Source organism: Trachurus japonicus, chromosome 12 (genome assembly GCF_045865225.1).
Source record: "Trachurus japonicus isolate A0001 chromosome 12, Traja_1.0".
NCBI classification, from domain to species: domain Eukaryota; kingdom Metazoa; phylum Chordata; class Actinopteri; order Carangiformes; family Carangidae; genus Trachurus; species Trachurus japonicus.
This window is the reverse complement of record NC_140918.1, coordinates 9174110-9190429: the sequence shown is the minus strand read 5'-3', so window position 1 is coordinate 9190429 and position 16320 is coordinate 9174110. Positions and strand designations below refer to the sequence as shown.

General features: G+C 44.9%; 1 protein-coding gene across 2 annotated transcripts in view; it reads left to right on the top strand.

Moving 5' to 3' along the window:
- arhgef28a (Rho guanine nucleotide exchange factor (GEF) 28a) overlaps positions 1 to 15893 on the top strand; it is a 66205-nt gene extending 50312 nt beyond the window's left edge. For both annotated transcript variants that reach the window (XM_085793025.1, XM_085793026.1), the window contains 9 exons: positions 33 to 109; positions 305 to 483; positions 1238 to 1329; positions 1473 to 1658; positions 2913 to 3154; positions 3927 to 3974; positions 5480 to 5983; positions 8496 to 8796; positions 13830 to 15893. In XM_085793025.1, the coding sequence (XP_085649151.1) occupies positions 33 to 109; positions 305 to 483; positions 1238 to 1329; positions 1473 to 1658; positions 2913 to 3154; positions 3927 to 3974; positions 5480 to 5983; positions 8496 to 8796; positions 13830 to 14008 (1808 nt within the window). In that variant the 3' untranslated portion in view covers positions 14009 to 15893. The remainder of the gene's footprint in view (positions 1 to 32; positions 110 to 304; positions 484 to 1237; positions 1330 to 1472; positions 1659 to 2912; positions 3155 to 3926; positions 3975 to 5479; positions 5984 to 8495; positions 8797 to 13829) is intronic.
- The last annotated feature ends 427 nt before the right edge of the window (positions 15894 to 16320 follow it).

Genomic DNA, 16320 nt, shown 5'->3' with positions numbered 1-16320 from the left:
GTGACATGACTGTGTTTTCCTTTCTCCCACAGATATCATGGCTCTGCTTCTCACAGACACACTCATCTTCCTGCAGGAGAAAGACCAGAAATACACGTTCGCCACTGTGGTACGCAACTACGCACACATTCATAGCAGCGTGGGGTTGACAAACACCCAGCTGCAGCGTTACACCCTATTACCTGCTCACACAGAGTGAATTATTTTATCCAGGGCCCATTATCATCTCTTGTAAAAAAAAAAAAAAAATACATTTCCCTTCCTTTTTTTTTTTTTTTCTTTTTTTCTTTTTAATACACTCCAGGACCAGAAACCTCCAGTCATCGCGCTGCAGAAGTTAATAGTGCGAGAAGTAGCAAATGAAGAGAGAGGGATGTTTCTGATCAGCGCATCAGCCGCCGGGCCGGAGATGTACGAGGTCCATACGTCGTCCAAAGAGGAGAGGAACACGTGGATGAGGCTCATTAGAGAAGCTGTGGAGAGGTTTGTTAATGTCGGTGTGTGTGTGTGTGTGTGTGTGTGTGTGAATTGAGGAAAGAGAAACTGAACATTAAAGGGATACTTCACCCAAAATCTATAATTCACCAGTTGGCTACTCACCATCATGCCAAGGAAGGGTTTGGAGAACTTTCGGTGTTATCAAAACGCTTTTGGAGCTCCAGTGGTTTATAATGACGGCGGATAGAGTTCACTTTTGAATCGTCCAAAACACACACTATGAAACATCCAGATACCTCCATACTGCTCGTCCGTACTGACCCCAAGTGTCCTGAAGCCACCACATAAAAATTGTTCTGAAAAAACGTAATTTGATCTCTGTTTTTAGCCTTGTTGTAGCAGTAGCTCCCAGTGGCTCTGTTGATGTTTGTGCGCATGCGTGAGATTTGGTGCGAGATGTTCGTTCGTCGTTGTAAACCATTGGATGTGTGATGTAAACACAGAAGAACATCTCGCAGCAAATCTCACGCAGGACATTTGGGTCAGTACAGTACGGACGAGCAGTATGGAGGTATCTGGATGTTTCATAGTGTGTGTTTTGGATGATTCAAAAGTGAGCACTATCTACCGCCGTTATATGAAAATCCGTTGCCAGACGGACCCCCCCTGGAACTCCAAAAGCGTTTTCCAAACCCTTCCTTGGCATGACAGTGAGTAGAAAATTGGTGAATTATAGATTTTGGGTGAAGTATCCCTTTAAGATCTGATCTGACCTTTGCCATCTGTTGCCTCTGCTCAGCTGTCCGGAGGAAGAGGAGGAAGACACGAGTGAATCAGAGGAGGAGAAGCGAGCTGCGGAGGCTCGCATTCAGAAGATCCATAAGTTACAAGGTCCTTGGATATTTCATCATTTATTTCTCTTTTTTTTCTCTCTCTCTCTCTCCACAATCTTGAATATTAATCCCCCTCTAGAGTTAAAACCACACGGTAGTCTATAATCCTTGAATCGTATCGTATGACCTTGTGTTTACCAGAGAGTCTGATGAGCCAGGACCAGCTGATCTGCTCCAGCCTGGAGGAGAAGCTGCAGATCTACACGGAGCTCCACGCTCTGAACGGGAGGACGGAGCCTCCGGTGGTCGAGCCGAGGCTGCTGGTCCAGCCGCACTCAGAGGAGCCGCCGCAGGCCGCCGTGCTGCTGGCCGCCGCTCTGCAAGAGGGTGAGACGTCTTTGACACGACCCTGTACAAACAGTGCAGCCCACACAAACCTGACAAGCCTCAGTTGCAGCTACTTCAGGGTTCCCACGTGTCCTGGAAAACCTGAAAAACCTGGAAAATGGTTGACCAACCACTCATTTTCCAGGTTAATCACATACAGGAGGCAGAGGGTTTGTTTACATTCTCGCAGGTAGCAGGTTTCTCTATTAGGTTGCGCAGCAGTGACGGTGTGATAACAGCGAAGCGAACCACTGTCCGATATAAAAGCTGAACTTACTGTAAGTGCTGCAAAAACTGCACCATTAGCACAAAGATACAGGATATTAAACACAACCACTAATGAAAATAAGGATGCATGCATGCACTTGATGCATTCATTAGTGGATATTCCTTTCCCATGACAACTTATGTCCCATCACTGGCGGTATCTGAAAACCAAGATAACAGTTAAAAAAGGAGAGTTTTTTACTCATTAAATGTCCTGAAAAAACTTGGGTTGTCTTGGAAAATTATTTATCACATCTTAACAGCTTAATCAGCTACCAGAGCTCTATTTAACTTTTTCAGACCCTGCTAATGATTTATTTTCCAAAGAAGTGCCTAGCGAGAAAACTAGAGACTTTGAGTTGATAGTGTTTCCATTATTGGACCACGAGCATGAGGGTTTTCTCTCCTTGTCTCCTCTGCTGAGTGACAGATAGACGAGCAGCAGAGAGCTGTAGTGGGCGTGGTTTAAAAACAAAAACAACGGGGCGGTGCGTGGCGCAGTGGGTAGAGCGGCCGCCCCATGTAGAGGCTACAGTCCTCGCCGCAGGCGTCCCCGGTTCGAATCCCGCGTCGGGCAGACCTTTCCTGCGTGTCATTCCCCCTCTCTCTGCCTCCCCATTTCCTGTCTATCTCTACTGTCATCACTATCAAATAAAGGCAAAAAAGCCGAAAAATATACTTTAAAAAAAAAAAAAAAAAAAAAAAAAAACAACATGTTTGCGTTGTTCTATGGTAAAGTTGTCATAATTTCTAAGCATGTAAGAGATTATTTCATAGATAAATTAGAGCCATAGACATCACATCTTTAAATAAGACTTCAAAATACGGTGCAGCTGTCGAAAGGAACACTTGGGGTTGTATTAGTGTATGGTGTGGTAACATGTCTGTTAAACTGTAGCAGCGAAAAAGTCATGGAAAATTATTTCAAAAAAAGAATGGGAACCCTATAACTTGGTTTTTATACGCTGTTCTTTTTTTGTTTTCCAGCTGAAAACCTAAAAGCCGTGCTCACATCCAAGGCCCGTTCTCCATCCAGTCAGAGCGCGGACTCTGACATCGACTCTGTGTTTCCCGTCAGCCCCGCTCCACTCACCGACGTTACCTCCTCAGATTCTTCCGAGCCCTCGCCTGAAACCCCCGAGGCCAGAGAGGGGAGCTGGACCGACGCCCTTGTTTTTCAGTCCCCAGCTCTCTCACAAAAAACCTACTCTGATGACATTGACCTCAAGGTACAACACTGATGCTTGATGTGTAAAAAATGCATTTAGCTCATAGCGATGCTTGCTTGACCTTGTGATTTAAACCGAAAGAGAAAATTAGATAGCATGAGTTAAATATTGATGCAGCAATATGATGTAATGTTTTTTCCCCCATTACTGTAGTTGCGATGGTGGAGTTACAGTGGTATTACAGAGGTTATTATAGGTCATTACATCCTCTTACAGCCCGCAACCGAGCTTCACCTCTTTCCATCTCTCCGCAGATGTGTGGTTCGAGATTGCCAGCAGTTGTTTTAATAATTCAGTGCGGTCTATTACAATTACATTTCAGTCTTAATGCGATGAATCATTGATAAGCTTATAATAAAGGCAGAAGTCCATTTAATTCCCAGAGGTATTGTGTCATTAAAAATAGATATGGAGACTTATTCCAATTACCCTGCCACAGTTGTGCTACCGTTGGCAGGTTTTTTTTGTGAACTGTGAGGTAAATGACTCTGATAAGAGAGGAATCATTTTCTTATCCTCGGCTGTGTGATAATCTAAACCCCCCGAATGAGTTTGGTAGAAAAACCATGTAGCCTCCAGAGGGCGCAAATGCTGCACGAATGTAGCTTCAGATTTAGTCTCTCCACTAACTTTTCATGACAGGAGACTCCTCTTATGTCCCCGTGAAACTCATTAATTTGCACAACATTAGACAGTACGAGGAAATCTTAGAGCGAATGCATGTAACGCACAGTAATCCGCGTGTTGTTTGTTTGATTTCACCCATTAACAGGTTTCTCAAAGTGTCCAGAGCCTGACTCAGTTACTCTACAGTCTGCAGGTGAGTGGATTAACTCTGATACACAGAGGCTCATCTACCTGAGCAGGTTTCCAAACAAGCAAAGCCCCTTTATGTTTTCACTGTGAACAGACACATGCTATGTTAGTGTCTCACTCGGTAAAGATGAAGGCCCTAGAGTCTCTTTACACACACACACACACACAGCAGCTTCAGTAAACACGACGACACACCTCTCAGCTGTTTGAAGCCAAAGGGAGCGAGCTGCAGGAGAGAGAGGATCCCACTGATCTTGTTTCTGCTGAGAGATATCGAATGGTCTTTTGTTTCTCTACACACACACACACACACTCCTCGTTAGTATAAAATGTAAATTTGTGTAGAGAGATCGTCTGTGTGTATTTGCGTATGGACATGAGTGCACGCGCAATCTGTGTAGGTTTGATGGTTTTGATCTCAAAGGCCATTTTCATAATATTCAAAGTCCTGTTCATGCGCATGTGTCTGAAAAACCACAGTTCAGCCAGTAGAGAGCTGCTGTTTCCCTTCACACATAAAGCAGTCAAGAGCAGCCATCCCACATTTTGCCATTCAAATCGGCCTTTCTCTATTGCCTGTTGTTGAGGATGAACATGTGGTTAAAGGGATACCAACATTTTTTGCGTGTCTTGCCTCACTCCCGAGTCCATGACCAGCAGATAGACACCATCCTTTCGACTGTGCGTGCAGTAACAAGGGAGATAGAGCCGTATCACCCGTAATTAGTTTAGCTCAAACGCTGGAAGTGCATAGGTAGTGTTAGCCTGCCTCCTACCCGAGCCGAAATCAGCAGTCAGAAGCTGATTTCATTTTAGCTCTAAACTCTGTAAATATATCACTTTATCAACATTTCAAACATTTTTAGGTGAGAAAGTAGCCGTTTAGATCAGCAGTGTGTCGTTAATTTGTCTAAATACCAACTGTTTACAATTTTGTTCGGACGAATTTGGCGCTACTCAAGCTAGCCGTTGTGACCAACGCACTTCCGGTTACTTTCACAAAATAAAACACCCGTTGCCCTTTACATACAGAAAACCATGAGGATAGAATTTGTGCTTTTACTTTGAAATAGGAAGCTAACCTACCCTCGATGTAGCTAGCTTGAACCAAAATAAACCGTCTTTGGTTGAACCCTCCGTTTTGACCGCTCTCGTCCCGTTACCGGCATTTGACCGCTCAAGATGCCTTACCGGAGAGTTTTGTCAGCTCTGAGACGAAGATCGGCCCGCCGGTTTCCGTTTAGAGTTGCTGAAGAGTTTCTCTGATGACTTTAGGTGGAAGCAGGCTAACACTACCTATGCACTTCCAGCGTTTGAGCTAAGCTAATTACGGGCGATACGGACTCTCCCTTGCTACTGCACGCACAGTCGAAAGGATGGTGTCTATCTGCTTGTCATGGACTCGGGAGTGAAGCAAGACATGGAAAAATGTTTTTTGGCGTATCCCTTTAAAGTGGTGGTGGCCTGTGCATTTTCATGACTGTGCCCTTCCTTGTGTGTGCGCTCCAGGCTGCGGTGACCATCCAGGACAGCTGCTACGAGGTCCAGAGGCTCCTCCTCCGAGAGAGCGGGCGCCCGTCGCCACGCGCTCAGCGACCTCACCTCCCGAGCGTCCGCGGCAACACGCTCCAGGAGCAGGAGAAGCAGCGCAACCTGGAGAAGCAGAAGGAGGAGGTGGTGGCGACACAGCGGCTCCAGGACCGGCTGCGCCAGGAGAAGGAGCGCTGGGAGAGGGCGTGCCACGCCCGGGAGAGCCAGCAGGGGGAGCAGGAGAGCCGGCTGGAGGAGCGGGAGAAGCAGTGCCACCTGGAGGCGGAGAAGCTGCGGCGCGAGAGGGACGAGCTGGACGAGCAGCTGGAGGAATACCAGCAGAGCCTGGAGCGGCTCCGGGAGGGCCAGAGGAGCGTGGAGAGGGAGCGCGAGCGCCTGGAGAGCCAGCAGAAGCTGCTCCAGACCTGGAGGCACGGCCGGCAGAGGAGCCTGCCCACCGTCATACCTCTAGACGGGCAGCAGGTAGATAAGTAGATAGATAGATGGATTTATTTGTTTGACCCTATGGGCTCTTTGCACAGCTCCACTACTTCTTGAACTTAATGCTGCTCCTTTATTTCCTGTCTTACATTATTGGACAAACTGATGACAAACTGTGTGTCTGACCATTGTGACTACTCAGACACACCTGGATTAATCAGTTTGTCCAATCATGTAAGACAGGAAATAAAGGAGCAGTATTAAGTTCAGGAAGTAGTGGAGCTGTACAAAGAGCCCATTACATACATTTACATGCCTTCCCACCTTTCATACCCCCACAAATACATAAAATATAAAACCCCACACCCTACCTAGTTTCCCACATTTTCATATGCATTCCCCATGATTATATTCTCTTCATTTTCTTATTTAGTTCTGTTATGGCATATGGGATGAAACTTTTTAGGAGGTAGGAGGACGCAACGGGCGCTTGCTGTTGCTGACGCAAACAGAGAGAGCGGCGTTAAAGCTGTACAGAAAAGAAAACTGAATTTGAGCCCACTGTGGGTCTTAACATTAGTGTAATAACTCATCTATCAGACGATGTAGCCCAAACTTTGTGCAAAATTCTATTTTCGAGTAAATCTGGGATGAAAGTGTGGTATTTTTTTTCCGCATTGGATAATGCAGGCGCACGGATTATACGTCGGCCTGCTCACGATTCACCAGCCACTGATATTGGATCCGTCATCCGTCAATCAAACGTCTGAGACACACACACACACACCAAGCTCAGTCTCACCCCAAACATTGAATATCCCACCCGCTCGATAACGACCAATCAAATTCGTTTTCCTTACTCGGGTAAACTCGGCGCGACAAATGGCCATTTCTGAACACCGTTAACTGTAATCTGACCAGAGCTCTTGACCCTGACATCAGGCTGATGTTCAGATATACAGTGTTTATGGAGTATTTCTGGGCTAAAGTCATTAATGAGCTTTCCTCAGACAGCTTATCACCCTGAGTTACGCCGGTTCACTCATTTACACAGAGCAGCTCAATCCCCTCTTGATGTACGACCTGCGATAATGAGAGCAATTTCAGCATCATTTGTCTTGGTGCTCCAGCAGCTCCGCTCACCAATAAACATGTTAATGATTGATGATAATTAAACCGTTGCAAATAAAAGCTCCCGACAAAATAATTAAAACCAGAGGCACGCGGCACCCGGAAACCAATCAATCGTGTCCAAAGGGGCTTAAATCTTTGACACTTTGTTTGAGGAGCACTACAGTGAAATGTCCCCCGCAGCTGGAAGGCATGGAGGGGGATAAAGGCCTGCGCTGTTCTCTGTGCCCTTTAAGTCTAAAATGTACTTCAAATGGGGAAAAGCAGCAGCAGCGGCGGCGGTGAAAAGCATAAAGCACACGTTTAGCCTTCCGCTGGAGGCGTCGTGCCGCTCAGTGCAGCAGGTGTGAGCGTTCAAAAGACACACGCAGAGCGCCCGAACGGACAGACAAATGAGCAGACTCGTGTTACCAAACTCCCTCCCTCCCTCGTTAATTTACGCACCAGCCCGGGCCCCTGCAGGCTGGACGACGTGATGAGGCTCCACTGGCTTTTTTTTCCTTTTTGCACTTATTTATTTCCATTCATCTGCTTCAGTCGGTGCAGACGCTGCATTAAAAGCAGAGGTCTGACAAAGGCGTGCACAGGCAGTTGAGGTCCTAATGTTCCCCTCTTAATGTTTTAGCCAGAGGCAGCAGTTCACAGGGTCAGAGACAGATTGAATGACACACATACACATGCACACTCACACACCGGCTCTCAGGTCCTCTCTAATTAGCTGTGCTGCCTCGGCTCAGCGATGGAAAGGCCACGTACATGTGAAGATGGGAGAGGAGAGGAGAGAGGAGAGGAGAGAGGAGAGGAGAGAGGTTACCTTTCACCAGACATTAAAGGGTCACTTCATCCAAATGACTAAGCATTTTCCCCATTTTACCTCTGGTCGTACTAAGCCATGCATTTTTAGTTTAATTTCCCTAAGGTCAGAGATATCCATCTTAATGCTTCGCCTCGAGACCCATCCAATGGAGGTTTGCGTGTGTGTTGCTCAGAGCAATGAAAAAGTATCTTTTTCCAAAACATGATTTGCATTGCTCTCAGGATGATCAGATTTTGTGGGATCTGCTTTCTAAAGAAGAAATTGTCCTTATATAAAGCTCCACGGTGACATTTATAGAGGCTGTGAGCAGCACTAACAAAATCCCACTGCCACTTCTACTGTCAGATACGGATTAAGTCTAAAAACCTGGGCAAACAAAAGCAAAATGATCAGTTTGACTACATATAAAAACAGGTGAATGGTTTTTATGAAGAGCCCGTTATATAGAGGTTATAACATTTCCTGATCCTTTATGCAAATGAGGATTTCAAAGGTTCATTGTTTGAAGGCTTCACAGGTGTAGAAAGTCATTTCCACACTGTTTGTTTTTCAACTTTCAGTTGTGTTTCTGAACGTGACCGTGACATTTCCCCCGTCCCCCCACAGGACCCGACACTGACTCAGCCCAGAGGCCACGCCGGCAACGGCTCCATGTTCGTGAACGAGGCTGCGTTCGCCGGCGGCAGCGGCATCGGCATCAACATCAACAACCGCCACGTCCACCACAAAAGAAACGACCCCAGCGCGCACAACTGTCTCAACAGCCTGCTGGCCCGATCCAACAGCAGACAGACGCCCACAGCCAAGACTCCCCGTAACCCACACGCAGACTCCATGGGGTGGGGGACGGGTTACCTTTACCGCCCCGCCGCTGCAGGAAGGCTGGGACTGCAGCACGCACCTGCTGGTAAGGATAAACAACCAGTTCATATTTAATGTCAGAAAAAAAAGGCAAGGCAAGGCAAGGCAAGGCAATTTTATTTGTATAGCCCGTTTTTACAAACAGTTTGTCTCAAAGGGCTTCACATGGCATTGTAGCAGCATCCTCTGTCCTTAGACCCTCACATCGACTGAGGAAAAACTCCATGGAAAACCCTTTTAACAGGGAAAAATCGGAGAAACCTCAGGGTGAGCAACAGAGGAGGGATCCCTCACCCAGGACGGACAGACGTGCAATAGATGTTGTTACAGACAGGAAAACAGTTTACAGTTTGTCACAGAATGTGCGAAATATGGAAATGTTAGCAGAAAAAAAGGAAATGTCTGGTGCAAGTTCCTGAAATCTGAAACTCAAACACCTTCTTTGTGCATCTGTGAATCTCAACCTTCATAGCTCATAACCTCCAGAAATAAATTTAGATTTAGATTTAAGATTTTTATTGTCCTTTTCAGGATAATTGTTTCCACCTTCCATGTAGCCTCGAGAAATACATCATTTTACAAACATGGCATCAAAAGACCACAGACGTGTGTCCTCAACTTTACTTGTACATACAGTACATTCCTGCATTTACATACCAACAAAAACCTGCACCATACATATATACATTTCCCCACATTTACATTTTCAAGAGAGACCTGTGGAAAGAAATAAACAAACACAACACAAAATAGTCACAAGGGTTTACAATGGACACACAGGTTATTTCCCAGACTTGTATAATACATCTGCATTTTTATTAAAATTAAAAATCATCTGCAGGTTTTATTTTGTGAATATTGGAGATTAGGGTAAAAACAGTGAAGCAGAACTTATAACCCATTTAAAGGGTCTCGGAGACGAGGTAATACGCTGTGATGGGAATAAAGAAAAGCAGCAAATTGTCACATAAAAGTCTGGAAGGAAAGTACAGAGAGTAATTACTGCTCCCCTCTCCAAACACGGCTTAGTTTAGAGACAGTTTTTAAACCCTACATTAAAAGCTTCAGAGGAAGTGATCAGATGTGGAGCACGTAGCCACATTAATTTCCATATTAATGAGTAAAAAACCCCGCTTTTTTTTAACTGTTATCTTGACTTTCAGATACCGCCAGTGATGGGACATAAGTTGGCATGGGAATATCCACTAATGAATGCATCAAGTGGCTTAATTACTCATTTTCATTAGTGGTTATGTTTAATATCCTGTATCTTTGTGCTAATGGTGCAGTTTCGGCCAGCACTTAAGTTCGGCTCCCGTATCGGACAGTGGTTCGCCTCGCTGTTATCACGCCATTGCTGCTGCTGCGCAACCTAATTGAGAAATCTGCTACCTGTGAGAATGTAAACAAACCCTCTGCCTCCTGTATGTGATACACACACACACACGCTGCTGTCAAGGCTGTTTCCCTGGTGAGGCCTTGTCCGTCCTTCCTCTCAGTTAATCAGTGTCTCTCCACGACAAAGAAACCACCCCCCACCTCCACCTGCGCCCACCAGCGGCCCCTCCAAACCCCCCCTCCCCCTCGCCTGCCAAAGGAAAAAGAAAATCAATGGTTTCTCTATCTATCGACTGGTGGGGCAGACAACAGCATGTGAATCACAGTTCACAGGCGATGGCTGACTGATTGGGACATCGATCTGAAAAAATCTTTACAAAACTCATTACAGCATGACGTGTCATCGCATCGGGGCTAAGGTGGAGGGGCGGGGAGGCAGTGGTAGGGGGCAGGAGGGGGGGGGGGGCAGCTGGTGAAAGGAGAGGAATGAGAGATGAGAGTATTAATCTGTGTTTCAGTCGGGAGGCGTCAGCTACGTGCTCATGTTTTTATGCCCATCCCCATTCCTAATGCATTCACACACACACACACACACACACACACGCTCGTTCTTTTATTCACGACAGGCGTTGGGAAAATTACAGGTTATGTGTGACTCGTCCCTCGGCCCTTGTAAAAAAATGGGGTCAGTGTTAACTGCAGCTGACTTGGACTTCCCTGGTTTTGTTTACCAGCCGCTGCCGCTGCTGCACAATCTCCTGCTCATTGATCAGCTTATTAACCTTTCCTCATTATTGAGCACACACAAGCCCCTGTGAAACCTGAGTCACTTGTTAACAAGCCGCGGGGTGTATACTCGGTCGCAGTCCACCACGGCTCGCGGCGGGGGGGGGGGTTTGGGCTGACATCTACCCACAATCCATTTCTCAGTGGATCCCATGAGAAGCTGCAGTGAAACGAATCGTACGCAGTGAATAAAATCCCCCAATCTTCCCATGATTCCCTGTTAGATTTAGACCTCTGTGAGGAGTCGTTTTAGTGTTTTTATGTGCGATCCAGGCTTTAAGAGCTCCTCTGTGGCCACATAGCGGATGACGTGCTGTGTGGTATGTGGAGGAACCTGGTGTCTCTTTATTCCCGTGAAAAAAGTAGAGAATAGGAATCCCTTTCAAATGCAAATCGTCCTTTGTGTGCCGCTAGTCACATGGATCAAAATATGATCTCACTTCTCATCCTCACCTGAGCTTGTGAATATTTTTTTTCTCATGCACATTCACTCACACACACACACACACACACCCTTTTTTTTTGTCATACGATGGATTTCCATAATTTGCACCTGCTCGATGTAATCTCGGGGAACCAGTTGGATGGAATTTCCTTGAAATGTCGACTCATCTGATGAGTCGTATCGGGTTTTTGTTGCTCGTCCATCTTGTACAAAAGGATGAGAGCATCATGAGTGTGTTGAGGAAGAAGAGAGAGTGAGATATAACTGGTGCTGCTTTACAGCCTGTGGATGAATTCACACCTTGTATAACATGCTGCGTGACTCTCAAACATGTTTTGTGGCGTTGTAACAAAGACATCTGGCTGGCACAGTAATGACTTAATGACACTAATCATTATTTTTGCCCTTCTGAGAACTCGACTGGAATGTCTTTGTTCCACTATGGTGGGAAAATGCGTCTTCGTCAGATCAGTCAAGACAATAAACTCAAAATAGCCAGAGGAAATAATAGAAAATCACATCACACATAATCAGAAATATACCATTGATACACAGGGACATCTTATTGTGGATGACCTGGAAGATCTACAGGATGTTCAGACTTGTTTTCATTCACCAGACTCAGATGTTATTGGGTTCAGTGTCTTTTTAATGTTCTTAGATGCAGAGCCTGGAAGAGAACACAGATTTTAACACGTCAAAGTCTGTTTGCAGGTCTTGTGAACTGTGGAAAAAGTTGTGTTAAGTGTTTTGAGGCTCCAGAGGGATGAACTGCCTCAGGTTGTGTCACTGAAGTCAGTTCAGGCTGCAAGGTTGTTGTTTTTTTTAACAAAAGAAGAAGTGGGTGTGTGGAGTTGAAAAAGAAGTGAGCTCAGCAGATCGTAGCTTCAGGCTAGCAGCTGGAGGCTACATTAGGCTAACATACTTAAATATCAGAACATTTATCAGTGTTGCAGTTGCATTGTGGGTAATAGACACACTGTTTGTTTTTTACAAGAAAAATGAACATGTCCAAAAGAAAAGAAAGATGATATCTCCATTTAGTTTTGAAGCTTGTTTATGTTCCTTGTCATCGTCACTGTTAGCAATACAAGTTGATGGCAAAACACTGTGCATTCATCATGTCCACCAATAGAAGTTGGATGGTGTTGTTTGTAAGACAAAGGTGCCAATTAACAGTAAATTACTTACTACCTACAGTACAGCTATCTGCTGATTTCCAGAGCAGCCATCTTGGATTTTGAAGTAGTACTGTAGTTGGTGAAGTTCCTCTGACTTTCAGAGTTGGAAATTTGACTCCAGTGGGAATTCAAGTTCTGATTCCCAGTTGAAATAAACCACCATTATTTAAGGCTTTGTTAGTTTTTACCTTATAGTCAGAGAGAGACAGGTTGGGGTAAGAGAGAGAGGGGATGACATGCAACAAAAGGCCACAGGGTAGACTTAAAATTGGGCCACTGCTGTACTATAAGGACTAACCCTACATGGTTAGCCTCCATGCGTCACTGTTATATATCCAGGATTCATATAGTCATCAAAGTCCTGACTTAAATAGATGTTATGCAACTCTATAAACAGTTTGCAGTTGCTTTCTTTAAATAGCATCCACTCGCTGTCTGAGCTGGAACATATTAATAATGCTAAAATCCCACTTCATGGGTTTTTATCATCTGGCTGCACACTGATGTCTCATCTATCAGAGGCCAGGCCTATATGGTGGCTAACAGAGCTACTCTAACAGACCCTTATATAATTAATCAAACAGAGACACTTTCCTACAGGGACACAATGAGGCAATTTATAGTTCACGCCATCTGTTTCCATGACAGCGCACCTGCCCTAATGCTAGACAGCACCCGCCATGCACACAAATGCAAGAGTGCAAGCTTGCACAGGGACGCATTACGAGCTGGATACCACCCACGGAAGCACATTGTCTCTCAGACCTCAATTACTTCAATAATAATGTTATTGATCCATAAAGAGGACTCCTGAAGCTGCAGATATAATAACACTTGCTCGCCCCCCCCCACACACACACACCTCCCTCCCACCCCTCATTTCCGGTCTGTGGTTTCTCATTTCTTCTCGTCAGCCGTGAAGTGTGCGTAGGCAGGTGTCATGGAATCCCGACCATGACGATTGATTGGTTTGGCACAGATAATGATAAAAGTGGCACCTGTGAGAATGATGGATGTCGGGAAAATGGTATTGTTTTCGCTTTCACTCCAGTCAGCGCTGCGGAGCCGGCGGCGGGCTGAGCTGCGGCAGCTGCGGCTGATCTATAGGCTGTTGGTGATTAGATGAGTGAGCTAAACAATTAGACTGAGCTCATTAAACCCTGGCTACTTGTCCCATCCTGGTGATTATTTATCAGTTGTTACTAAATAATGAAGTCTCTTTAGTTTTAATTTGGTCAATCTATTCTCAGTGCCAATTGCTGCATTTTATTTCACTAATAATGTGTTTTTTGGTTGTTTTTGTGTGTGTGTGTGTGTGTGCCCGCTCAGATCATAACAGTCACGGCTACATCGCAGAGACATGGTCGTCGACAGCAAGCGGAGCTGATCCATATCCGGAGCTCCCGCATTCGAGTGACCCTCAGCTGGACCTCAGTGCACTGGTTTCCTTGGAGACGGACAGCGGCGGGGAGGAGGAGGGCAGGGAGGAAACCATTGTGTACCTCTGAATATCGACAAAATATCAGACACTAAAAGGCCAACCCAGCACTTGGAGGGAGACATTCGTGAAGCATCAGAGCCCAGGACCGGATCAGGACGGCTTCAGGAAATAATCCCCTGTAAAAAAAAAAAAAAAAAGTTGTTTTTTTTGTATATTTGAAAGATTGTTGTTGTGTTTTTTTTGTTTTTTTGTCTCACTTTATTGTGCAGTGGTGAGTTACTGGAAACACAGAAAGAGAAGTGGAGATAACGAAACTGAGGTTGTTACAGACTCAATCTCGCATGTGTCATGCACCTTAGCTCGAGGCACCACGGGATGTTCAGTGTCTCTATTTTCTGTTTTCTTTCTTTCTTTTTTTTTGTATGTGTGAGTGTGTGAGTGTGTGTGTGGTCTTTATTGTCTGCCTGGGCCCCTGCAGCCACACCTTTCCCCCTCTCCCCCTCTCTTCCTACTGCTGTCCTTCCCTCACCGCCTTCCTTCCTCAGGTCCCACACATCTCATCTCCTGAGCTCTATATTTATTAAATTTACCGCAGAGCGAGAGAAAGTGTATATCCAATATCAGCGAAACGTCACGCTGCCTCTCTCTAGTGGGTGATTGTCTTGCTACAGAGTAAACTGCCCCTTTTTCATTCATCAGACAGGCGTCAGTCCGTCAGTCCCACGTTTTTTCCGACCCGCTGCCTGTAGCCATCATTTATTTCTTTTTATCTCAGCCACGTTTTTCTTGTTAAGGAGAAATAAGCACCGATGTTGTGGGTTTAAAAAAGATGTTGCAGCTGTGCTAATATGTCAGTTTTATCAGAGCGTAACAATTCTATCACGAAAGCCTGAGAAAGCATCTTCGGAGCGCATCTGTCCCTGGAAAATGTAAAAGGAAGTCGTGGTGCAGGAAGAAGAAGAAGCATAAGAAAAGACACGCTGGGCCGAGCTAAATTAAGCTCTAATGCAATTACAACAATTATAATCACAAATCTCTGGTGACATTCTTGTTTTCTTTCATTATCTTTCATTACCACCAGATGGATTGACAATAAATTTCATACAGACATTCATAGTTCCCAGAGGTTGAATTCCTATTATCCCAGTGATCCCATGTTTTGTTTTTTTTCCAGCTCCACTACAAGTTTATATAACTTTTATTGTGTCCAATGCTTTTTCAAATCACCTGCGAAAACTGACATTACCAGCATTAACTAAACTTTGTGTTAATGCTGACCATGAGACATTTGCATGCTACTGTAACATGCTAAACAAAGACAGTGAATGTTGGATTATGTTACCATGCTGACATTAGCATTTAGCTCTGAAATTGTGCCTTAGTACAACCTCACAGACCTGCTGCGTACTGTACAGTCGCATGGCTGTAGGATCTTAACCTGTTCCTCTCTGCTGCAGCTTTACACCCCGTAATGGGTGGAAGATATTATCCTGAAATTATCTTCGCAAGTGCCCATGACGATAAGATGTAGCTGTTCTGCTTTACACTTAACTACTACACTTGATTATTCATGCTGTGGCCTATATTTACTTATTATATCTCATGGGCATTGTTGTGTAAAGCGGTCCCTGTGCCAACGCTTTAGGTGTCTCTCGATGTTTTTACAGACACTATAATAGATTAATTGGTTTAATTACTGTTGCAGTCTCCTTATTGGGTGATAAAGCAGTGGCAGTATTTTGAGTTGATTTTTAGTACCATGTATATACTGTATGTTTGTGCTTTTATTTATTTATTACAATACAAAAGAATTTTAATGTTCAACAGTGCTTTGTGAAGGGTTGTCTTGTAAATTGAAGTGTACCTGTGCAAACTGATGAGCAGGTGTGTTTTGTTGTGTTGTATATTCATACGCAGCTGTATTGATAAAATTACTTTTATTGAACTTGAAAGAGGTGCTCTGTTTTTCTTTAGGCTTTTTCATGGGGCTTTGTGAGGGCGCTGATCCAATAAAACAGCAAACTGGCTGAACAACAAACACAATGTTCAGCTTGGGTACAAATATCACTTTTTTTTTTTCCCTCTCCGTCCCCTGGTCTGAATGTGAAGCAGCGTCAACAGATGTGAGAGTGAGCCGCACGTACAGTTTGCCAGCAGTGACAGGTGGTTGACCAGGTGTCTGGATGTCTGTGATTTCCTGTGTCACTGCAGCTCTGTTGTGCAGAGTAGACACACAAAAACAGCACTGAATGTGAGCAATTTGTTGTGAGGCAACAAACAACCTAAAAAATTGGCGGCTGCAGCAAATTTGCAGATTTTTATGCATAGCCTATACGTACAAAGTGAAGGCGACACTCTCTCCTACCAGGCCCGTAGCCA